At 39.4% G+C, this 25,821-nt stretch overlaps 1 protein-coding gene across 6 annotated transcripts in view; it reads right to left on the minus strand.

Annotated features, from left to right (window-relative positions):
• RSF1 (remodeling and spacing factor 1) overlaps positions 1 to 25,821 on the minus strand; it is a 136,715-nt gene that overhangs the window by 80,526 nt on the left and 30,368 nt on the right. For 5 of the 6 annotated variants that reach the window (XM_030558078.1, XM_030558050.1, XM_030558040.1 and 2 more), the window contains exons 2-5: positions 8,160 to 8,251; positions 6,658 to 6,750; positions 5,211 to 5,416; positions 2,194 to 2,348 (exon numbers count right to left, since the gene is read on the minus strand). In XM_030558078.1, coding sequence (XP_030413938.1) covers positions 2,194 to 2,348; positions 5,211 to 5,416; positions 6,658 to 6,750; positions 8,160 to 8,251 — 546 coding nt within the window. Of the gene's footprint in view, positions 1 to 2,193; positions 2,349 to 5,210; positions 5,417 to 6,657; positions 6,751 to 8,159; positions 8,252 to 18,731; positions 18,970 to 25,821 lie in introns of all 6 variants that reach the window. The other variant, XM_030558060.1, reaches the window with a different exon arrangement.

A 25,821-nucleotide genomic window follows, 5' to 3' on the forward strand; every position in this document is an offset into this window, starting at 1 on the left:
CCCCATTCAGGTAGTTGAAAACAGCTATCAAATCCCCCCTCATTCTTCTCTTCTGCAGACTAAACAATCCCAGTTCCCTCAGCCTCTCCTCATAAGTCATGTGCTCCAGCCCCCTAATCATTTTTGTTGCCCTCTGCTGGACTCTTTCCAATTTTTCCACATCCTTCTAGCATTAGAGGGCAGCAGCCGTTCTAATCCTTGTCTACGCTAGACAAATCCCCATTCTAAGAACTGATTTAGTTCCCTACATCAAAGTATTCACATCCACTCACAAAGAGGGCTTTAGCTGTTTACAAGTTCTCAAAACATCATTTGAGTAGACTTGGCGGCTTTCAGCAAATTTAAGAAGTGGTTCAGTTTAAACTGTTTTAGTATAGAATAATTTAGTGCCGGTGTAGATGTGGACAAAGAAACAGTACATTTGGGGGTAGGGTGTTATTTCACGATCTCCCAGAACATACCGTTTCTGAAAGCAGTACTTGGATTGTGCAATAGGTACCAGAGGGCAGTGGAAGAGGAATGGTTTAAGTGCTGAACTGTTTGTACCTAAACCAGCAACAAGTAATTCTATTGTCTGGTATAGACACAACCCCATTGTCTAGCACTAGAAATTCTACAAGCAATGCATATCAGATGCTAGCCTAACACAAGTAGTGACATTAGCAAACTTTGATGGATTGGTGTATCATGCTGTCTTGTCTCATGATTGGCTTGTGTATACTGAAGAACTGTTTTAAAACTGGTTCAGCTAAATAGACTTTTAAACCAAATCAGTTACAGCCAAAGCATAGCCCTGAGTTTAGGTGCTTAAACTGGTCTGACCAGTTTTTACTGAACCAATTTCAAGAACATTGCTTGAAATTAACTCTGTAGTATCAATGACTGGGGAGATTTGATCATCTTTTATTTGCAATGTAATTGCAACTTTAGCCATTGTCAAATATCTTAGTTATATTAAACTTACATCAACCAATACAGATCATACTCTGTATTAATTATTGATATTAGCAATATACAGTTAATTGTACAATAATTTCTTAACTGTTTCTACAGCAGCTCACAATATTATATTATTGTATTAATCGCTTCTTCCCTTCACCAGGTCTTTGGAAGAACATGCATCAAATGTCAATGCAATTGCAATACTTTCTCTTGTAGGCCAGAACTCTGGGCCAAATTCTGCCCACAGTTACACCTATAACACTCACTAGCTTTAATATGATTGGCATGGGTGTAATGGAGGGCACAATGTGATCCTGAAAACCGTGTCCCCATTGTGGAAATTCCTCCAAAAAAAAAAAAATGCACACCAATTTTAAAACCAGATTCCCCAGGGGAGACAGGCCTTTAATTGTTTTGAACCTGAAAAATGAGGTATTTTACTACAAAGAGAAGCATTTAACATTTAACTGATTTCTATTAAAAACCTAATACACCAAATAAGTTAGGCAACATATCAGAAATATGCAGTGACAAAGCAGTAAGGAATGAATAATGTTTCTTCACTGGTGAGAAAAATAAAATGTGCAGTTAAGCGCTTGTTATCAAACAAAGCTCATCACAGATCTTCACTGGGATTATTAAGCTACCTGCCGATACAGTACTTAAATCCAGCAATTTAAAACTATCTTGAACTGATGTGTTGCTCTTGATTTTAAAGCACAGGTTACTAAAGTGAAGAAAAATCCATATTTTGTGATACAAAGCCAAAGACAATGTTAACACAACTATGAGTGTGGTGTTTGACATCAGTTATGCCACTACACAAATTTGGGGGGCGGAAGGAGTTTCATGTCTATTAAAAACATGACGCTGGGTTGAAACCTAATGCATGACAAATGAAAGAAAGATAATAGATAGGAAAGCAAATGTCAAGTGTCAATGGTGTTACACAAAATACCACAAAAACAAAGTACATTTTTTTTTTAAAGAAAAGAATGGAAAGTTGTATATGTAATTTGTTTTGTTTTGTTTAAGTAAACTGAGTACACACCCAAATTATTTTGAATTTTAAGATGTGTGAAAAGGTTTAAAATGTATCCTTGATACATGGATCAGAGACTTTTAGCTCAGAAAATAATTATAATAATAAAAAAACCAGGCCTATTCTAATACTTTAATTTTTCAGGAAGTTGAACATTTTGATATGAGGCAGCACAACATCTAAAGCTTGGTAAAAAGAGGGTAGAAAACCTGGTGGAGATATTTCTTCCTCCTTTTTGCTATCTTCATCTTCTATGCTAGGGCTTTCATGTGATGAGCTGTCCTGCTGGTTGTTCTTTTTCAACAGTGCAGGATCGATTTGTGCTTTCAAAAGCTCAAGCGTCTCAGCTAGCTCATTTCTGTTTCTGGATGACAAAGAAAAGAAGTAAGTTGTCTGATAAAGCTCTTTACTGGCTCTCCCCAAAGCCATCCATCTAAAACAAAAAACACCACCTGCTTAAAGGAATGCTGCATTACAAACTATAAGACCAGTGGATCGGCTTTGTCCAATCAGAAGAGCCATCATTTAGTGATTAAACGACTTGCCATTTTATCTGTAGTAAAACTAAAAACTACCTTGCTGACCCCTTCTGAGTGGCCTCAATAACCCATAAGCTCCAGACATCCTGCTTTGGATCTGAGCTTCTATCGTTCATTAGTTTTGTAATTATTAACCTATCATCATCAATGCCCATTCGTTCTCCTTAGCAGTTATCAGATTCTCTCATTGAAAGGCCTTGTAGTGCAGCACAGATGAAAGAGAAGAGCAATTATATTATTTAAAAGTAGATTTTTAAAAAGCACTTAAGTACTTCCCAAAATCCCCCCCTAAACAATACACAGAAGGCTAGAAAATCTGAACATTTAAAATTAGTTATTATAATGATGCAGAGATTATGGGGGGAAATTAATGCTCAAGCAAGCAAAATAAAGTTACCAATTTAAACATTTAAGTAAGGATGCAGAGAGCAGTAACAGACAATCTGTTTTGAGAGCTGGTTAAATGGATGCAATGCTGCACTGCAGGATTAGAAGTCAGGGGTCTCATATTTCTGCTCTCAAGCAAACACCTAGCAAGTTGTTTTGGATAGGAATTTCGGTTTTACACACACAAAAAAACAAAGCCTTGAAGCATGCGCAAGTTTAGCATGGAGAGCTTGGTGGTTTTAAACCCACTTCAGATCTCAGAGACAATTACTGTGTTTTACTGGCGAGAGTCACATGGTGCTAGTACTCTCTCAGCATAAGCCTATCCTACTTTGCTTTTTGGCCTCACTTTCTCCTGGCAGTCTACAGGGGCATGATGCAAGACAAGCCTAGTTTACCTTTTGGCTGATTTGGTTTGTTGTGTTTACTTTATTCACATACAGCAGCTACTAAAATCTCCTTAAGCGGTAACACTGGTCATGTTATGTAATCCACTGAAAATTGACTTTGCAGTTTAAACTTTGTGTTCAACAACCCTAATTGCTAAAGCTATAGCTATATACACACACACAGATACACACACACCAGTTAAATTACAGACAGTATTTGGTATTTATAAGATCTCTTTCACCATGTTTGTTTACTATTTTACTCAATGCCGATTCTCTTTTGATCAGAGTCCAGCTTTAAACACATTTGGTATTGACTAGATTTTTTAAAAATAAAAGGTTCTAAATGAGAATATATTAAAAAAAAACACAATCATTGGAAAATTTTACATAAATAAATTCAAAATTAAAAGTCTCTTCCTTGGAAAATATGCCACAGTACACAAGGTACATGTTAGAAAATGAAATATTTACATAGTACAAAAACTCTTTCCTTCATTTTAATAAGAATGATGAAAGGAATTAATTTGAATCTAGAAGATCAAGAAAAGGTCACTAGGCTAAACTGCTGGAGCTCACTAAGACTCACAGGAGCAATGAGCCCCAGCATTTCAGCAGTTACTAGCACACTGTAACTCACTCATTAGTCATCCAGAATCTGAGTTCTACTTCAGAAGGTTCTTGTGTTTGGCTTTCTGTACTAGATTAAGGAATTATTTTGCATTCTATGAGCCTAGAACTCAACCCTGCAATTCTAATGAGAGCATAATGTTGTCCATTACTAATTTGTGACTGATAGCATGAGAGGTTAGAACAGGAGTCGGCAACCTATGGCACACGTGCCAAAGGTGGCATGCGAGCCAATTTTTGACAGCATGCGGCGACGGGCTCCTGGCTGGCAGGAGCTGGTGGCCGGAACCCCAGACTGAGCCGCTCAGCCCGCTGCCGGTCTGGAGTCCTGGCCACTGGCCCCGCCTCCCAGCCACCAGCCCCGCCAGGCCCAAACCAGCAGTGGGCTGAGCCAGGCCTGCAATCCTTCTCTGGGGTTCCAGCCACCAGCCCCCCTCAGCCCGCAGCCAGTCTCGGGTTCTGCTCACCCAGGCCAGCAGGAGGCTGAGCGTGGCCGGCAGCTAGGACCCTGACTGACAGCAGACTGAGCCACTCAGCCCCCCGCCAGCCACCAGCCCGCTCAGCCTGCTGCCGGCTGAGTGAATGGAACCCCAGACCAGCAGCAGGCTGAGCAGGGCCAGCGGCTGGACTCCAGACTGGCAGCAGGCTGGGTGGGGCTGAAATCCCAGACAAGGATTCCAGGCAATGATCACACTAAATTGCTATTAATTTTATTTTAAATGAAGCTTCTTAAATATTTTTAAAACCTTATTTACTTTAAATACAACAATAGTTTACTTATATAATATAGACATAGAGAGAGACCTTCTACAAACGTTAAAATGTATTACTGGCCAGCAAAACCTTAAATTACTGTGAACTTGGCACACCAATTCTGAAAGGTTGCCGACCCCTGGGTTAGAGAATTAACACAGTCTTCCTCCATGTTCCCTATAGCATGTTGTCAGCACATAGTGGGACCATTCTCCAAGGGGCACAGTTCTCCTCCTGAGAACTTCCTACTTCCATATATATATCTAGATGGTGTTTCTCTTATAAACCATAGAACGAAATATGCATTGGCTATTATCCTACAAAAAAGCAAGCCGTTTTTCTTCATAAATCATATTTGTGCATGTGCTTTTCCCTACTGTGTATATCTGAAGACAGATAATTAAATTGACAGGAATACTGCTCTCTGAAAAGAGGATACTTATTGAATTTGACATCTGAACTTCATAGACACAGATAATCACATTTAAAATTTGCAGTTATAAACAAGAAAATAAAGAACAAAATTACCTGACGATGCATTTCCAAGACGACCCATCCTGGTCATCCTGTTCTTCTACATACATTCTCACATTATGTTCTTGATCCAGCTGATACCAATACATTAGACCATCCTTGTCTCGACCAATTGGCTGGAGACGCATAGCATCAGCATCCTCTTCATTAATGATATTCTTAAATTTTAGATTGTCATCAAACTGACACTCACAGAGGTACTGAAAAAAATTGCAATGTAGAAAGATTCTTTTAAAACACCAAGATATCACAAAAAACCTTGTGTGTGTGTTTTGGGTTGTCTTTTTAAACCTCCCTTTATTGGGTCTATGATTTAACTAGAGAGAGGGGGATCCAATGCATAGGTCTCTCCAGATTATACTCTTTTGGTAAATCAAAGATTAGTTTTTAATTTCTTGTTAGTGGCCATTTAGAATGGTGTTAAACCTCTTCAACAGTAAACTTTAAACAGAGGAGAATGAAGGCATCTTTACTGTACAGTAGAACCTCAGAGTTACGAACACTCAGGGAATGGAGGTTGTTCGTAACTCTGAACAAAATGTTATGGTTTTTCTTTCAAAAATTTACAACTGAACATTGTCTTAACACAGCTTTGAAACTTTACTATGCAGAAGAAAAATGCTGCTTTCCAGGTTTGGTGGTGGGTTTTTTTGTTTTTTTGGAGTTTACACTTAACACAGTACTGTACTGTGTTTGCTTTCTTTCTTTTTTGTCTCTGCTGCTGTCTGATTGTGTACTTCCAATTCCAAATGAGGAGTGTGGTTAACTGGTCAGTTCGTAACTCTGCTGTTCGCAAGGCTGAGGTTCCACTGTAGTAAACACTCCAACAACTACCACAGCAAGATGAAAGCAAGCCATCACCAAAGCACACATGCACAGAGTGGTGTTTCTATTTCCTCTTTTAAAAGTAGCCATTGAAACTCTAACCTCTGTATTTTATATACATCTGAAAGCAGAATACATGGGAAGCATCCTTTTGTGAATGACCTAGCTAAACAGTGGATATTATTTATTTAGTATATTAGTCTACAGTAAAACTCCATGTAATTTAAGCCATCACACAGGAGGCTCATTACTCCTGCCTCGTCTCATGAGCTGAAAAGCTGAAGATGAGCCCCATCTCTCACCTTTGCACTTAAGATAAAATTGTTTCATTACTAGCTCATGCACATAACAAAAAAGAATACTGCATGCGTAAACACCCTCCAGGGGCAGAACAGTAGCTACAAATATATTTCAGTACGAACAAGTAAAGTATGAAAACAAATAGAAAACATCATATTTAGTTGAGGTTCATCCCCATTAACAAGACCATCAGCAATTACGATTGGTGATATTAGTTTGTTACAAGCTCTGACATCAGCTCCAAATTTAATACATTTAATTACTGCAATTTATAAGTTTTCAAAGGGTCATTTTAAAAAAATAGTGAATACATTACCTTCAGAATTCCCAATTTGCATTCAACACTCGTTTCCAGGTATCCTTTCTTCTCCATCTCCCATGCCCAAGTACTGTTGAACTCTTGGCATATCTGTCAGATAAACAAAATATTAAACTAACTAGTATTAGTGGATGAATGTAACTTGAAACCTCTTCAGAGGAAGAGTATTTTGTTACAATACCAACGTTTTATCTACGAACAGTGCAACTTCTGCAAGCAAAAAAGTCATCAACAAAAATCAGAGAGAAAGCCAGGTGAAAGTGGGCAAGCATTGGGCATGTCACCACTAAGTCCTGAAAGATAGTCATCAGAATCTTGACTATCATCTCCATTTTCCTAGCTCTGAGCAACTCTTAAGAGACAGCACGATCTACAGCTAGGGCACTAGAATGGGAGTCAGGAGACCCAAGTTCTATTAGGAAGAGAACTAACTCTGTCACTGACTTGCTATGTGACCTTGGGCAAATTACTTCACCTCTGTGCATCCATTTCTTTTCCCATCTCCCTTTGTCGGTCATGTCTATTTAGACTACAAGTACTATGGAGCAGAGATTGCTTCTTACATGTCTGTACAGCACTTCACAGAGTATGTCAACATTGTATTTTAAAACCCGTGGCAGCAAGTCTCAAAGCCTGGGTATACAGACTCGGGCTTGTGGGACTCATGCTACAGGGCCAAAAACAGCAGTGTAAACATTGTGGCTTGGACTGGAGCTTGGGTTCTGAAGCAATGTCTTTTAGCTGTTTTTAGCCCTGTTGCATTAGCCCAAGTCTGCAGACCCAGGCTCTGAGACTTGCTGCAGTGGGTTTTATAATGCAATGTAGATGTACCCACAATGGGAATCACAGTCTCAGTTGCGGCCTCTAGGCACTGCTACTGTAATACAAATAGTATTTGAGACTGCCAATCATTCCATGTTGTAAAACAATGTAATTATGTATGAAATGCTGAGGTCCTTGGAGCACATACCTGGAACCATCTTGGAGTCAGAGCAAAGGGATGGGGTACCACTATTGATGCATATAACTACAATTTTTTCCCAGTTTTTCAATTCTGGGTACTCTGATAAATAAGAATACTGTGATTATGCTATCAATAAGCATACAAATCTCTATATGGTTGTCAGCAATAGTACAGGGATTTACATCATATTAGAATTACTGATACATCATCATCAATATGGAAATCTCTCTGCTCTGACTGGCCACTAGAATTTTTATAGTCTAATCTGCTCCTGTCTTGCACATGTAATAGAGCCTGCAGGTCTGCAATGTTCTACATGCAGAAGTTGATATCTAGTTTCAGAAATGTGTGCGCATACCCAGGCAGGCCGAAAATTAGTTTGTTTAACTAGAACCTTAAGCTACTCTGGTCTGGGCATGCACACAGATTTTGGCTACAGCTTCTAGGTTCACTAAAATTCATACTACGGATTTCTGACATAAGATTTCATCACATCCCAGCATTTTCAGAGTAACAGAACAGAAATCTACTGTACCTTGATCAAGTATTTTTCCCATCTGTCTGCTGTGACAGACTTCCCAATCTTCCTCATCAGTTTCAAGTGAAGTTCTACCAACTCTTTTGGAACTGCATTATTAAAAAGGGGGAAGAAGGAGAGCAAAAGTTAAAAATAATCAACATAAATAAATCCTAATACTAAATATTATAAAAGTATTGAGACAAAACCATACATTGAGAAGTTTTTAAAGTGCATAACAATTTGAAAACAATGTAACAAGGGTTTCACAACTAAAAACAAAGCAAGATCTTAAATAAATCAAATAGGTTTGCATTTAGATTTAAAATAAAAGACATCAATCCAAGGCTTTAGGTACCCTGATACATCACTGATATCACATTAGTACATCACTGATAATACAACAATATCCCAGTAACATTAAAGTAATAATTTCACATGAAATGAGCCAGCTAGACACCTACAGACACTAATTCCCACTCTTTCATCATTTTGAGAAACACAGCCTCTCCAAAAATTCTATCAAACAGGTGTCTTTTGTTGCATGCCTGGAAGGTCACCAAATCTGAGCTATTTTGGACCAAGTGGGGTGGCACCAAGTTCTTGAGACAAGATTAAGGTCCCATACTGGTGTAAAATCTCTGATTCAAAGGTAGAGGTTACCCATACTTTAAAAAATCTTTTCATTGTAGGATGAGCCAACACCGAATGACCATCTATCTTCCAGCAGAAATTATTAATGACTGTGAGATGTAGCTTTACCAAGCTTAGAGATAGGTCTGATTTCCAGTAATGGAGAGGATGTAGAAGTAAACTGTCCTGCGTCACATCAGATTTGGAATCTCTTCCATTTTTGAATGTATGTGTGACAAGCAGCTATTTTTCTGCTTATAACAGTACTTCCTTCACATGAAAGCTTATGCCCAAATAAATGTTAGTCTCTAAGGTGCCACAAGGACTCCTCGTTGTTTTTACTGATACAGACTAACATGGCTACCCCTCTGAAATCTATCCTCAGAGAACAGTTCGTTTCTAATCTTTGGAACCAATGAGGAGCCATGCTTGGAGCTGGAGAACTTGCAGATTTGGGTGATGGCTCTGGACTGCATCTTGAGAAAGAAGATGAAAAATGGAGTGGAGACCAATTGATGGACAGACTGCCAGTTGCAAAAGGTATGGCAATCATGTCTGCCTTGGCTTCGTTGGAACTACAATAACAACTCTGGCCTTTTCTTTTTCTCAAATATCACTTTGGATCTTGGGAAAATCTCAGAATATCTGCTGTAGTCTTTTGTAAGTTGGTTGCTGTGATGCCGATCTGGTGATTAATGCACCAGTTTCATATTTTCACTGTCTTGGCACACAGGGAATGTGATCTTGTTCCTCCCTCATGGCTTATGCAGAACATACATGAAATTTTGTCTCTCAGTCTTTACATGTTCATCTCTAATCATTGGTAGGACGTGAGAAGACTCCTGTGAGTTCTAAGAAGTTGACACATAGCGTGGATTCAAGAGGGGACCATTTTCCCTAAATTGTGTAAGTGTCCAAGTGGGCTCCCCATCCCACAAGGAATGCAACCTTCATCAAAATCAACCATAGGGGTGGCTGACTGAAGGGGACTCCCACACATACACTGTGAGGATCTGCCCACCAGTCAAGCAAGTTTTTGATTGTTGAGGACATAGAAGTTTGTTTAAATTGTGTCTTTGGGACAGATACTTGTCTGACCCACCTTTGAAGACAATGTGCTTGCCCCCATGTGCCCCAGTATTTGCAGAGAAGTTTTGGCTGAGATCTGCAGACTGGCCTGAACTGTCACAATTAAGCTGGCTAAGTGTTTAACCTGTGCGATGGGAGGAAGATTTTGGCCTCCACTGCATCTAGGTTGGCTCGTAAGAATTCCAGTTGTTGCACTAGGCATCAAAGTGGACTTTTGGGTATTTAGTTGTAGGAACAGATCTATAGACTTTTGTATCTCTTGCAAGGTGTTGGTGAAGGTACGTGGTTTGAGCAAGCAATTGTCTTGATACAGAAATATCGTAATATTTAAGGCTAGGGAGTAAGGCATAAATATCAAATTCACCTTGTTTGTGAAGGTATGCCACGACCATAGAAACAACCTCTGAAAATACCTTGGATGCCAACGATAGACCAAATGGGAGCACTTTATATAGGAAATGATCTTGACCTAGAGTGAATCTTAGGAACCTCCTCTTGGATGGGTGGATTCTGTTATCAAAGTAAACATTTTGTAGGTCGAGAGCCAAGAACCAGTTCCTTGGGTCCAGAGATGAGATTATTGATGCCAAGGTAACCATCTTGAAACATATTTTTACAAATCTGTTCAGTGCCCATAAATCCAGGAGTCTCCAACCACTGTTCTTTTTCTGTATAAGGAAGTATTTGGAATAGAACCTCTTCCCTCTGTGTTGGGTGGGAACTGGTTCTATAGCACCTAGTTTTAGGAGGTGGTTCATTTCTTAACATGAAAGGTGCTTGTGAGAAAGATCCATGAAGAGGGACGGGGAGGGAGGATGAGGGAGCAGGGGAGAAAGAAGTAAAACGGATTGAATATTTCTTGACGATCATCTCTAGTACCCACTTGTCTGAGGTTATACTCTCCCAGTTTTGATAAAAAGAAGCAAGGCGGTTGTGACAGGTTAGACCCCACTTCTGGGATGCCATCTGATGTACTGGGATTTCACTGAGCCTGCCTGCTCCACTAACCTGGGCTCCCTCTTCCTGTTTTGCTGAATCAGACTCTCCAGCCTCTGGCAGCACACATACAGGTAGGGACGCACCATCTGTAGAATCCCACAGTCTGTAAACAGCTCTCCATGGGAAGGTTTAGCTAGGAAATTGCCCAGCACTCAAGTGCAGCTTCCCTCTGGAAAGTACACCCAAGATAATATTGTTTTGTGTAATATAGAAAGATGTGCACAGCACAAGCTCATAAAAATTCACCCTCTCCCTCAATGTAAAGAGAAATGCACAGCTTCTTGCCCTCCCAATTAGAAATTGCACAAACCGAGTTCAAGAAGCAAAACACATTTATTAACTATAAAAGGCAGATTCTAAGTAATTATAATGGATCACAAATAGAACAAAGCAGATTACTAAGCAAATAAAACAAAACATGCAAACTAAGCTTGATTCACTAAAGAAACAGGATTCAAAGAGTAATTTCTCACCCTAAATGTTGATTTTAAGTAGGATGAAGAGTTTCTTCGGTTTAGATTTCCAGTTATTTCTCTTTACAGACTAGACTCTTCTGTCTCAGTCTGGACTGAGCCCTTGCCTTTCCTTCAGCTTAGTTCCTGTCGCTCTTTGAGTACTTTCAGCACTCTTTCTTCTTGGGCAGGAAGGCAATGGAGAAGAGTCCTGTCTGCCTTACTCCCCAGCCTTAAATAAGATTTATGTAAGGCAGGAATCTTTTGTTCCCCAATCTTGACCTCCTCCTCCTTTTAGTGGAAAATTGATAGAAGTCCAAGATACTGTTTAGTACCAGGTGACAAGACCACTTGACCTAGTAGTGTCACAGCTATGTCCCAGGACTCCTCTCAGGAAGGAGAGAGAGAGAGTAGTATCTTTAAAGTCTTATTGTTTCTTCCTAAAGGCCCATCAAAGCTGATGGCCTGTTGTCTGGTGGGTGTCTCCCAAATACACACACAGTTGTAATTGTTACATAGTCGATATTCCTAACTTTAGATACAGAAATGATACATGCATACATATTGGATAACCACAGTCAACAAATCATTTCCAACTATACCTTACAAGACCTATCTTGCATAAAGTATATCTTAGGCCATATTTTATCTTAACCCTATTTCCATGAAGAATATGGGGTGTAACATCACAACAGTTGCCGAACTGGTGGAGATGTTCAGATTATTGGAGCATATGAGACTTGGTGTGGTAACTTGGGGCTTCGACCAACACATCAGAATTGTTTTTTGGATGCATAAGGTTGCAGTGTGAATGATTGTGGGGCATTTGGTTGCCGACTTTGTAATCTATGCCTCTTCCTTTCAGGATCATAATGTCTCTGAGGAGGAGAAAAGTGTGTAGGCCAGGATCTCTGTGCCGTCTGGTACTTACTGAGTCTTCTTTCTTGGGCAGCCATGTAAATACCCAGAAAACATAGTGTGGCCCTAGAATCTTTTAATATGTGGAGGGATTCATCCATTCTTTCCGCAAAAAATGTAAGATACCTCAAAAGGGAGATCCTCCACTGTGGCTTATACCTCCTTTGGAAAGGTGAAGAGTTGAAGCCAAGATGCTCTCCTCATGACAACTGCTGTGGAGATGGAACGAGCAGCTGTATTAGCAGGATCTAGAGAAGCCTCCAATGCTGTCCTCATAAGGAGCTGACCCCTCAGCAATGATCACCGGGAATTGCTCTTTCTGATCCGACAGGAGGTGTTCAATAAAGGCATTTAAATTTTGAATAATTGGTATGATTGTGTTTTGCCATAAGGGCTTGATAGCTAGCGATCTTAAATTGTATTACATCCAAATAAATCCAGTTATTTCCAGTCCTTACTGTATGGTGTCATTTTAGTGTGATGCTGCCTGCCATGCTCATTAACGGCATCAATGAACAGTGAATTAGGGGATGACGACAAAATAAAAAAAAGTCCCCATCTTTAGAGGACACAATATTTTTTGTCTACCCTTTTGCATGTTGGGGGTATTGTGGATGATGTCTGCCACAGTTTTCACCCAATTAAGCAGTGCCTCATTGATGAGGAATGGAATCATTGCTGATGATGTCAAATAGTTTGCACTGTGAGACTATGACTTCATTAAGCAGGATTCTTAATCTGCTACCTATTAAAGAGGTCTTGAAATTGCTTGAAGTTGTCTGCTGTAGTTCGTGGGGGAGGCATGACCACCTTATCAGGAGATGATGAGAAAATGTTGGTCACCCAAAGTCTCCTCTTGAGGATCAGGTGGTCTGGCTACTGAAGGTGAAGGAAATTGCTTTCCTCAAGCTCTATAGAGTTCCTCAAAAACTGTTGTCTATATGCCACCTGTGGGTTCCAATATGGCCACTGAGGTGGTGAGAAAGGGTATGGGTGGAGGCAGCCAAGGATGTCCATACCAACTGGGTGGGGCACTTCTTCTCTGAGGATAGATTGAAAATGCACGACTTTCCACCCAGCTAGCTCCCTGGTGTTGTAAGGTAGAACCCTGGAATGACACTGAGTATAGGTCCATCCCCATCATCTTCCTCATCGTCACTTGACAGGTGAAGCAGTCATGGAAAGTGGAGTAGAATGTCTTGGTACTGCATGGAAGTCCAGGGAGCTAGGCATAACCCATACCATGGTTACGTCAGTGCCAAGTAAGGCTGATTCAGGTATCTGAGACCATCAAGTCTTTGGGGAACCGAAATTCCTGTGGTACTGGAAAAACTATCAGTACGCACTGAGATCAGTTGAGTAGGTGTCGTTGAAGCGGAGAGAGTTGTTGGTACCAGAGGCTCTCTGAATTGAGAGGAATGGCCACCAGGTGTCGCCACAGCCTTTTGCGATGCTGGTGTATGCAGTACTGATTGTCTAGAAGATTCCATTATTGCCGTTTTAGAGGAACTGGGTTTGTCTGCAATCACTCCTTTCCCCCAACAGTACCACTCTGCCTGAGCCGCCCTCTTAGGGTCTTTGGGCTTACCCATGGGACTAGTATAGGAGGATCTTGCAGCCTTATAGGTACCTAGTCATGGGTCAGTTAGTACACAGGTTATCAACTGTGCCAGGGACCTCTCTCTCTTGGCCAATTCCCTGCTCAGGAACTTGTGGTCTGTTTTTTCAAGACTTCCTGAGAGGAATCTGAGGATTTCCTCTTTGAAGCCACTGGAGGGTGTTGATCGAAAGATGCAGACAGGATCAGTCTTGACAGGGACCGCTGTACGGAGTGGGTCCCAGGCCCAAAGTCGGGGTTGGTCAAAGTGAGCTTTCCATCATGAGCAGTCTTAATTTCAGTTCATGGCTCTTTCTGGTTCCAGATTTTACTTTGAGACAAATCTCCACTATGCTGATAAGAGATTCCTTCCTCTCCATCAGGATAGGTTGCAGATCCTTGATGCTGCACTGGAGAGGGCAGTAAATGCAGCAGGAATGACTGTCGCTGACAGAAATGGCTTCCTGACATGGGGTAACTAGGAATACCCTTTTCAGGGGTTACTTCCCACACAGGAAGAGCTAGGAAAATCTAATTTATACTAAGGAGATAACTATTCTACAAGGAAAATAATATATTTATGAAATGAAAAGAAAAGAAGGAAGTACTGACACTAACTGAAGTTCTATTACTACTAAGGAAAAATTATTAAGAAAAACACTGAGTAGAATCTCTGTCATCGGGCTCTCCTAAGGCTCAGTCTGAGGCCAAGGACAATTGAGAAACAACTGAGGATGGTTTACCCACACAGCGCTATACAGCAACAGAGCACAGCACAAGATGGGGAGAGTGCATGTGAGAGCCAAACAGACATTGCTACCAAAAATTTCAGATCTGAGGTGCAGGGACATGAAGACTCCTAGAGTGGTGCACCCATAGGGACACTACCACTTTACAAATCATCTGTGATTTATAAATCAACCTGGCACTATCAAGCAGCAAAACCCCTGTGCCTCGCCATTTTAATAAGCTATAGACAATTCAGAGCATCCATTATTTTAATATAATTGACTATTAGTAATGCAATGCCACAAGACCCTCAAAGTAATCCTTATTTATGTCAGAGGTTCCATAAAATTTGTGATTTGTTGTCCAAGAACCACAGGGATCAACTTGTTTTTAACACGTGATCATGTATGTTTACTTGTAATAATTTGGTTATACACAAGTTCAGTGCATTTTCTAAAAGCATTCTGCGCTAGTCACTTCACTACACATGCACACACAGGTCTGGTCTACACTACAAAATTGGAGTTGCCTTAACTATGTCATTGGAGAGTGTGAAAAATCCACACCCTTGAACTGCGTGGTTAAGCTGACCTAACCCCCAGTGTAGATAGCGCTAAGTCAACGGAAGAATTCTTCCACTGACCTACCTACCTCTTGGGGAAGTGGGTTACCTATGCTCATAAGAGACTCCTTCCTGTCAACGTGGGTAGCGTCTACACTGAAATGCTACAGTGGGGGCCATTGTAGCATTAAGTGTAGGTATACCCTTACTAATTTTAACAGCAGTAAGATGTATAAAATGAGAGATTTTATTATTTTTCCTGATGTTTTCTTACACCGGCTACATTTAACAAGAGTACTGCTGACTGAATTCAACTGCATTTTGTCTACGCCAGTGGTTCCCAAACTTTAACAACCTGTGAACCCCTTTCAGTAAAATGTCAAGTCTCGCGAACCCCCTCCTAAAAATGAATATTTCCAGGGATTTTCTCCTTTACCTGAGTATAAATTATAAAAGCAGTGATCTTGGAAATATAAAATTTGTTATGACATGCTTATCACACACTATTAATTATTTATCATTACAGTATTTTTATTACATTATGAAAATGGCAATTCTCTTCCAAGATCTCACTTTCATAGCTTGTATCACTTTGAATAAGTCTGTTATAAAACAAGGCACCTATGTTTCATCAAGGAGTATCAGATGTGAAACAGCATGAAGGTATTTAAGAAGACAACTCAAAGAGTTCCTCCTACACAAGCATTCAGGTCTTGAGTAGTCCAGGAAAACAACGCACATTACAACAAAGCTTAAATTTGTTCTTCATAATAATTTTAAAAACAATACTAGCTGCCTATTTAATTTTAAAAACAGCAAAAAATATCCACCTCCCTTTCCATTTCTTATAAGGAGTCTTGAAGTTTAAATCTCCTCAGTGTGATAGATATGCTTGTTTTGATCTGCTTAGCTCTTGGAAGTCAAGGGTCTCTGGGCTGCTGGCCCCATGCTGCCTGGGATCCCTAGGAACAACTCTGTCCGCCATTAGGGAACTTTTTCCTGAGAACCCCCTGTAACATTTCATTAATCCCCAGGGGCTGAAATCACAAAACCCATTTGGGAACCACTGGTCTACGCTACTTCTTTTATTGACACATTGTTTCTTCCCTTGTCACTTGTATTGTCATGTATCCAAGATTTGCATTATGGAGTTTATTTCTTCACCATTTCATTTATATTCTTTAACAAGCTAATAAGAGTCTTTAAAACAAATGCCTTGATATTCAGGTTAATATAAAGGAGTTCTAAATACGTAGTTTGTGTGAAAGTATTGATTTTATTGCAATGGCACTAGATCAGTTACATAACTTATTGCCAGTCTAGTACAGAGATGTCTCACGTTAAATGTGCAGAATCACCTGTTTTGGGGGGCAAATATCTGCTTTAAATACAGACAACGGAGAGTATCAAAATTATCTCTAGCATTGATTTCTTTTTTAGTCCATTTGTAGTTTGCCATTATTTATCTACATTTTGAATAATCAGGCACTGCTCCCATTTGGTTTTCTTGGAAGAGCTAGTCCACATCACTGTAGTACTTGAGCACCCATTTTAGAACAAACAAATACAATCTCAGGAATCAATTCTGCAAGGTGCTGAGCACTATGGGCCTGAGCCACCAAAATATTTGAGCACAAAACACTTTAATCATGTGAGCAAATTCCATTTGATTAAAGCTGAGGATATGCTTAGGTGTTCTGCTGCATCAGACCAGAGTGGTCAGCACCTTTCAGGATCAAGCACTTGGTTCTTCAATCATTCTGTTCCCCAGGCAGAGAGAATGTCTTTTTTTAATGCAGGAAAGTTGGCTTAGAGAAGTATCTCACATTTTTTCTGAAGGCTGAAATTCATGGTCACTCTGAATAGCCCTTGCTGAGGAGTCAGCTCTTTGAGGAAACAGGACTGAATTATTAAAGTCCAAAAGTTACAAAAGTAACTAGAAAGTAAATTCTTAGTATGCTCTGTGAGCACCTGCTACTATTTAGAAATAACCTATTGATGTCCTGCCATTTGTATGACATCTCAACATTTAATGTAGCTCCTGGGCCTGCTGGCCCAGGACAAGACATATTGATGCAGTTCTTACTTTACATTCTTCACAACACATTTAAAATCCATTCTTAATTTATTCATCGTTCTCACAGAACTTCATTCATATACCACACTAATATGAATGGTTGAACCAGAAATCAAGAAGGCCAGAGGTAAGCTGGCTGTGAAAATTGACCTTGTACATTCCCATATGCTTACACTATTCCTGGAGCATCCTAAACTACCAGGTGCATCCCTGGAGTGGTAAATCAGGGACCCCCATACATAGTATGGGCTGCTCTGAACATATTCAATATGGTTGTGTGTTAGGCTAACCACCTGTCCACATTTTAAAAAAAAAAGTTAGTTATGGAAACAACCCATCTAAAGAGTCCATCTCCATTAAGAGATGGCAACACTGGTTCCCACATGCATCATAAGGCACGAGAGCATCTATCCTAATCATCTATAGTACTGGTGATAAAATGTATGAACTGCACAGATAATTCATGAGGCAGGGTGATGGAATTGTGTGTGTGTAGTGCAGACTGGGCAGCTAGGTTGCCTAGTGCACAGAACAGCAGCAGAAGACAGTGGAACCGAGACAATGAGCTGCTCACTGAAGCCGATTACAGTTACTGCAGCTGTACATTACTGTGTATTTTCAACTGTGAGCCAAAGTTGTGTGTGCTCAGGGATGGGAAGGACAGGAATGAAGAGTATTTCATGGAGATACAAAAAGTTAACATATTCACAGAATCTGGACTCATTGCACAAAGGAGTCCACAGGGCCCTTATGATAGTTAAGCTTCATGAAGCACCATATTGTGGATGTTTTTCCAATAATGTTTTATAATGTACGTAGACTGCATATTTATAGCAGAAAAACATCTACATATAACTTTTAGAAAGCTTTTCTTCTAAGAACTTAAGCCAAAAGGCAAATACTTTAGTATAATAGTGCCAATGTGGAGCCACTGTGTTTAATCCACCTCGCTGTCATTGAATCTGAGTTGGACACTAATATTTAAAGTAGCATCCTGGGCCACATGGCTGCAGAGGACCTGAGTTTAACAGGGTGTCTACATGGCAACTGAAGGTGTGATTTCAGGTTGGGTAGGCATACCTGAAAAAACATTAATCTAGTTAGCACAAGTAAAGTTACCAGTCAAGACATGGCACCACAGGATGGTCCTCCTGTTATACTGCATGGCTAGCCAACATGGGAGCCCAGGCCTTGGCATCATCCCTGCTGGTTTTAGCTGTGCTAGCTACAGTAAAGCTGGCATGGGTATGCCAGCCCAACACTTGAATGGTGCCAGACGTACCTCCCGAGGTAGGCTGGGTTGCCTCACTAGGGAGAAAAATCGAGGGGTCGAGGGGGAAGAAGACAAGTGTGTGTCTAGTAGGTTGGAAGAAGAGTGTGTTTGGGGCGAGAGGGGACACATTAGGCTAAATGGTAAAATTTTAGGGGTGTCTGAAATTTGTTGGATCCGGCTACCTTCAAACTTACGCCATTCTTGACCAGTATATGGGAGTCATTCTGCCCTGTTCAGATGAAGAGGGGTACTAATAATTACCATTTTAAAAATGTTTCTGTAACTCCGCATTTAACACTGTCAGAGGATGGAAGTAAGATGGCTTGAACTAATGTTTTAATTCCTTCACAATGGCAAGCGTTTTCTTCTCTGTATTTCTTATGGAGCACAACCCAACAGGGCTCTGCATCATTTACTTTCACTGTTTGTGGACCAGCATCTGATGAGATAAGCTCTGCTCTAAGAACAGTGTAGTAATTTTGTTCTCTGACGGCTCACTCTGCAGCAAAAGAAAGGGAACCAAATATTACCAATCTTACAAAAAACAGCCTATACGTAAAGTTTTGGCAATAGTGTGCTGGATTTAAAACCAAAATTAAAATCTGAATGACATTCCCCATGTAATACCACTTAAGATGAATCAAATTTGAACAGACCTGTAGATTCTGAACTAAGAGAAAGCTGCCTGGGAGCACAGCCTGTTAAAATAAACTTTCCGGGTTAGGAAGTAACCCTAGGGCTCTAGTCACTGTGCTATAAAAATTGGAACACCACACACAATATGTAAAAGGAAGAGACTCACTTAACTTACAATTGCATTGTGCTGTGTACTATGCTATTCTGAGATGATTAAGGGCAGATATGATAGAAGTCTACAAAGTCACGAATGGTATGGAGAAAGTGAATAGAAAACTGTATTTACCCCTTCACGTAACACAATAACTAAGGGTCACCTGATTAAAAGTCAGCAAGTTTAAAAAAAAAAAAAGGAAGTACTTCTTCATACAACATAGTCAACCTGTTTAACTCGTTGCCAGGGGATATTGAGAAGGCCAAGAGTATAAATAAGTAAACCTACTGCAGGGTGGTTTTGTTTTGTTGGTGCTATATAGATATACCCTACATCTTTAAATGACCAAATAATATGACTAATGACCAACCTGCAGTGAACATGTAAAACCATTGATCAAATATGTTAAGGGCTGTTACAAAGAGGATGGTGAAGACTTATCAGGTTCCCCCTTAGTCTTCTTTTCTCAAGACTAAATATGCTCAGCTTTTTCAAAACCTTTCCTCATAGGTTAGGTTTTCTAAAACTTCTACCATTTTTGTCTCTCTCCTCTGGAACTCTAATTAGTCCACATTTTTCCTAAAGTGTTGTGCCCAGAATTGGACACAGTACTCCAGCTGAGGCCACACCAGTGCCGAGTAGAGCAGGACAATTACCTCCTATGTTTGACAAACAACATTCCTGTTAATACATCCCAGAATGTATTGTCTTTTTTGCAAATGCATCACATTGCCTGATATTTAATCTGTGATCTACTACAACCTCCAGATCCTTTCCTGCAGTACTATTGCCTAAATAGTTGCTCCCCTTTTCGTATTTGTGCATTTAATTTTTCCTTCCAAGCTGTAGTACTTTGCCCTTATCTTTATTGAAGTTCATCTTATTGGATTTCAGATCAATTCTCAAGCTTATCAAGATCATTTTGAATTCTAACCCTGTCCTCCAAAGTTAGATGTCATCTGCAAATTTTATAAATGTACTCTCTACTTCATCACTCAATATGTTAATGAAAATCGTGAATACTAGACCCAGGAAAGACCCTTGCAGGACCTCACTTGGTATATCCTCCAAATTTAACAGTGATGCATTGCTAACTACCTGGACACAGTTTTTCAACCAATTGTGCACCCACCTTATATTAACTTCACCATCAAATTTCCCCACTTCGCTTATGAGAATGTCTCATGGGACTGTGTCTAAAGTCTTACAAGTCAAGGTAAATCACATCTACTGCTTCCCCAAGCCACTATATCAGTTATTCTGTCAAAGAAGGAAATTAGGTGGGTCTGACATGATTCATTCTTGACAAATCTATGTTGGCTATTACTCAGCATGTCATTTTCCTCTAGGTGCTTACAAATTGATTGTTTAATAATTTGTACAAGTATATTTCTGGGTATTGAAGTGAAGATGACTTGTCTATAATCCCCAGGACCACCTTTCACTCCTTTTTAAAGATCGGTATTATGTTTCTCCTTCTCCAGTCCTCTGGATCATCACTCTTCCTCCATGAATTCTACAAGATAATTGCTAACGTTTCAGAAACTGCTTCAGCAAATTCTTTAAATAATTTAGGATACATTTCAGCTGGCACTGCTGACTTGAATATCTAAATATTCTTCAACCTATTATTTCCTTGTTATTGTTAATATGCTGTTAAACTAGTCGGTCACAATTAACTGTTACCCTCACAACTAATTATACTTACTGCCTTTATAAAGTGCTTTAATACCTACAGATAAAAGTGCTATCTAAGAGCTGTGTATTATTATAACCGTTATCTTATTTGGGCCCAACAGTCTTTTAACCATCAGACATTTTTTCTAAGGGTTGAAGCATATCCCAAGGCCACCCCTCTTACCCTTGGTTTTTGTTCCATGTGTTTGGAAATATGACAATCATATTTAAATGTCCTTTAAATGCCTAAGAATAAGTTTTATTGCTTTTCTCTGATTTCCGCAGTAGGTAAAACACAGAAATACACTTCGCATCTACCATTGATTTCTATTACTACAAATAAATGGGTTAATGATTGTTGGTCTAGTACATCTCTTCAAAATATCTGAAACAAGGTAAATACCAAGGATGAAGAAGAATTATTTAAGGTGATACAATGGACTACAGGTGAAGGAAAACTACCTGACAGTGAGATTTTCCTTAGGATACCCACCTCTGAACACAAAATCCTCTAGTTTGTTTTTAGGTATTGTTTTTATTGTAGAACTGCATAGTGTCCCAATAATTTTGAGTTTGATGATCAGAGTGATCATACCAAATAGAAGGCGTGAAGTTACAGAAATATTACGCATGGGGTGCGGGGGTGGGGAAGGGAAGACATCTTGGAAGACACAGGCATTGTAAAGATTAAACTATATAAAGATTTTAGTAAGAAAATACAAGGAGAAGAAACCATGCATGCTTTGCTTTGACAATACACTATAAGGAACACATACACTGCTGTATTAGAGCAGACCATTATAGGTATGTCTATATGACAAAAATTAAAAAAAATAAAATTAAACACAAAACCAAAAAGGGCAGTTAGAGCCCAATTGACTTGGTCTCACAGGGCATGCACTACGGCACGAAAAAGAGCAATGTATATCTTCCCGGTTGGGCTGGACCTTGGAATCCAAGGCCTCCCCCCTGTGCTGGTTCTTTACTGCTCAAGCGGGAACCTCTACACTGCTATTTTTAGCCATAATGCAACCTACCGCAGGGTGGTTTTGTTTTGATGGTGCCATATAGACATACCCTACATCTTTTCAGGTTCATGCGTCAGAAGGAAGCTAAATTAAGGCACCTGGCCAAGAGGCAACTCATAGGTCTTAAAGTTCATTTGGGTGCAAAGACATTGAGTATTCAAACGTCCTAGACAAACCCAATATGAGTCTCTAAATTTTTTAGCTTTTATTGAGCTTTGAAAGAAAGAGGAGACCTTATAACTCCTTGCTAACTTATATTTCTCATTGAGAGGTCACTAATCTGAAGCTATTGTATTTAAGGGGACATTAAGAAATTAATTCATGGAAATAAAGTTACACATTAATAGCCAGAAAGGTTTTGGCTTAATTTTAAATAGTCTTTTTCCTCACCTATAAAATAATATTTATATTCAGAGTTAAACTCTTGTGCCCTATTAGACGTTAAATAAATTGATTTGTGGTGATTTTGCTTCATTATATGAAAAGAGGCAGCTTGAAAGCTTTTTCTGGTTGTTTTGGGAATGCCATGTCTGGTGATCTTTGGTTTTGCTGAAGAACTTAAGGAGTCTCAGATGCAGGCTGAGAATTCTCTCAGCCTTTAACTAATAAGGAAGCCAACAGTGTTGTCTTATTTACAAAGACATTGACTCCTAAGTGTTTCTTGAGTTAACTAGATAATGTTAAAATAAAGCTTTAAGAACAGCCTGAATAAAGATCTCTTCTCACAGACAGGTTTCATTTTCTGAATCATGACCTCAGAGAACTCATGCCTAGTCACCTATAGTCTTCAAAAAGAGAAAGAAAAGGAAAAAGTTTCTTGATTTCCTCAGACATCAAATAACATCGGCCACAAACATTTTGGCACCTTTTTGCATTCATCTTTAAAAAGAATTCCCTTCTTCCGTGTTTGTGGTGATCTTCCTGAACCTGTTTGCCTCATCAACCTTACTCATGCTTTGAAATACATCCATAGCTTTACTTCTCCCTTTCCTAGAAAGTCTGCTAGTCCTGTAGAAGTTTATGTGATTTTTACCCATTTAGCTAGATACTAACACTACAGGACAAATGTCAAATTAATATGGCAGCAGCCTCCTCTACACATCTGATCCAGCAGCCTTAAGTCTTCACATAAAACTAAAAATAATTTTTAGTTTTAAGTCTACCCCCTAGTGCAGCACTGTTACCCAAAAAATTGTGTACCAAATACGATCCTATTGCATGCATTTGCATTATATACTCTGCGAGACAGTTAAAATATCTATGAAGGTCAATAGAAAATGCATGTGCCACATCGTTGATGGCATGGGTGTTATTCAAAGACAAGCGTTTCATTTAAGCAAGCGTTCGACCATGTAAATATTCAAACACCACGATTTATAAAGCAGCAAAGAGTCCAGTGGCACCTTATAGACTAACAGACGTATTGGAGCATGAGCTTTCGTGGGTGAATACCCACTTCGTTGGATGCATCCGATGAAGTGGGTATTCACCCACGAAAGCTCATGCTCCAATACGTCTGTTCGTCTATAAGGTGCCACAGGACTCTTTGCTGCTTTTACAGATCCAGACTAACACGGCTACCCCTCTGATACTTGGTTTATAAAGTATAATTCCAACTTAAAATGGGGCCAGTGCACGAAATCCTTCTACAGTGTAAATGTCCACTTAGTCTTTTAATTGAACAGAATCATAAAATGTGCAATAATTGCCAATATTTTACTGGAAAGGTTATCTTTAATAAGAGATCCTAAATCATCCAAATTTGTATTCTCCTCTCTTTCTTGGTGTCTAAGAATTTATCTTGTCCTCACAAAAGGGATTTTGCTGCTTCTTTCACAAATTTGAGATGTAAATTAAATGTCATTTCCTGAGGCTTGTACATCAGACATGCCTCCAACTGAATTTCCTGAATGTAATCTTAATGTTAAAGTGCTCTTTAGCATACCTTGAGCCTAAACTATTTGTTAAACAGCTGAATGTAAAATAAACGAACACCTCTAAGCTTCAGATTTTTCTTGCTGTCCTCTAGTTATTATGTAACATTTACACGATGGCAGCATTTAAAAGCCTGAACAAGGTTGGGTCTCTTATGTCCCAGTTCTTTGTACATGTGACACCAATAGACTGGTTAAGTTGGGTATGACAACTCCTCAACAAAAGGCATTAAAATGTAATCAAGACAATTTTCTTGTATGTGAATTTCAAAGAGATGTACTAGAACAGGATCATTAACCCATTTATTTGTAGTAATAGAAATCAATGGCAGATGCGAAGTGTATTTGTCTGTTTACCTATATCTTGTTAGAAGTTAACAATATAATCAGATTACCTTGTTGATGCTAATTCCCTTTCATGTCTTAATAGCCTTATATTACGCATCCAGATAGTTCAATTAACCTCAAAGATGTAAGATACTGAAGGAAACTAATAATATTATCTATATTGTCTTCAACTTGATTATCTATGCTACAATGAACTACCAGTTAATTGCTTTATGTCAGTTGTTCTCAGCCAAGGGTACATGTACCCCTGAAGGTACGCAGAGGTTTTCCGGGGCGAACATCAACTCATCTAAATATTTTCTTAGTTTTACAACAGGCTACATAAAAAGCACTAGTGAAGCCAGTACAAACTAACATTTTATAAGACAATGACTGGTTTATACTGCTCTATATATTACACACTGAACTCTAAGTACAATATTTATATTCCAATTGATTTATTTCATAATTATATGGTAAAAATGAGAAAGTAAGCAATTTTTCAGTAATAGTGTGTTGACACACCTTTGTATTTTGGTGTCTGATTTTATAAGCGAATAATTTTAAAGTGAGGTGAAACTCGGAGATCCGCAACACAAATCAGACTCCTGAAAGGGGTACAGTAGTCCAGGAAGGTTGATAGCCCCTGCTTTATGTGAATGAATGCAACTAGTTTAACTATGTATGCATAGGAAATAAAAGATGAGCTTCAAAGCAACTATCTGTACCATCTATTCTTCCTCAGGGGAAAGTCCTGCTGTGACAAGAGGCTTATCAGCTTGCTACAGGACAATAAAGGAAGCTTCAGGCCTGATCTTTTTCATCTCAGGTCTGCTTAAACTTTAACAGTGAAGTCTCCAGGTTTACCTTGGATTACCCTGGAATTCTCATGGAAGAACTTGAACAGACTCTGTACTTGGACTGCCTATTGGACTATAACTCTTTAAACGGATTCCAGAAAGACTTTTACATATCAGTAGCCTCACCATCTCTGCTATGAAACTGACCTAAGGACTTTACATATATGTATACAGATCTTTTAACCACAGCAACTCTCCTCTTTTTTTTCCTTTTATTATTAAGCCTTTAGTCTTTTAGTTAGTAAAGGATTGGCATCTGCGTGATTATTGGTAAGATCTGAAACTCATTGTCCCGGTGATAACTGTCCGGTCCTTTTGGATTGGTGGACCTCACATATGGTAATCAGGTTTTCAATAACCTTTCACTATATTAAACTTGGCTGTTTAGATGGGAGTCAAGGGCTGGAATGCTTAAAAGGGACTGTATTTGGCTTCTTGGTAACCAGTGTAGTATTACAGAAGTATAGAATAAAACACTAGTTTGGGGGATTGTCCGCCCTAGTCCTTGCAGTCTTCCCTGAGTACAACATTCTCAGGATGGCCCATCCAGGCACCCAGTCACAGTGCCTCATGATTATCTACTTCCATCGATGCTGATTTTTCTTGTTCCTATCTCTAGTATTTGTTGGCCACCATTTTCTGAATGGTTTCTAAGGTTATCAATACTGCCCTGTCCAGATTGTTTAAAATGTCTGCTCTTCCAGTGAGGGAATATTTCTAATCCTCTGAATATGC

The sequence above is a fragment of the Gopherus evgoodei genome, chromosome 1, assembly GCF_007399415.2.
Source record: "Gopherus evgoodei ecotype Sinaloan lineage chromosome 1, rGopEvg1_v1.p, whole genome shotgun sequence".
Classification (NCBI taxonomy): domain Eukaryota; kingdom Metazoa; phylum Chordata; order Testudines; family Testudinidae; genus Gopherus; species Gopherus evgoodei.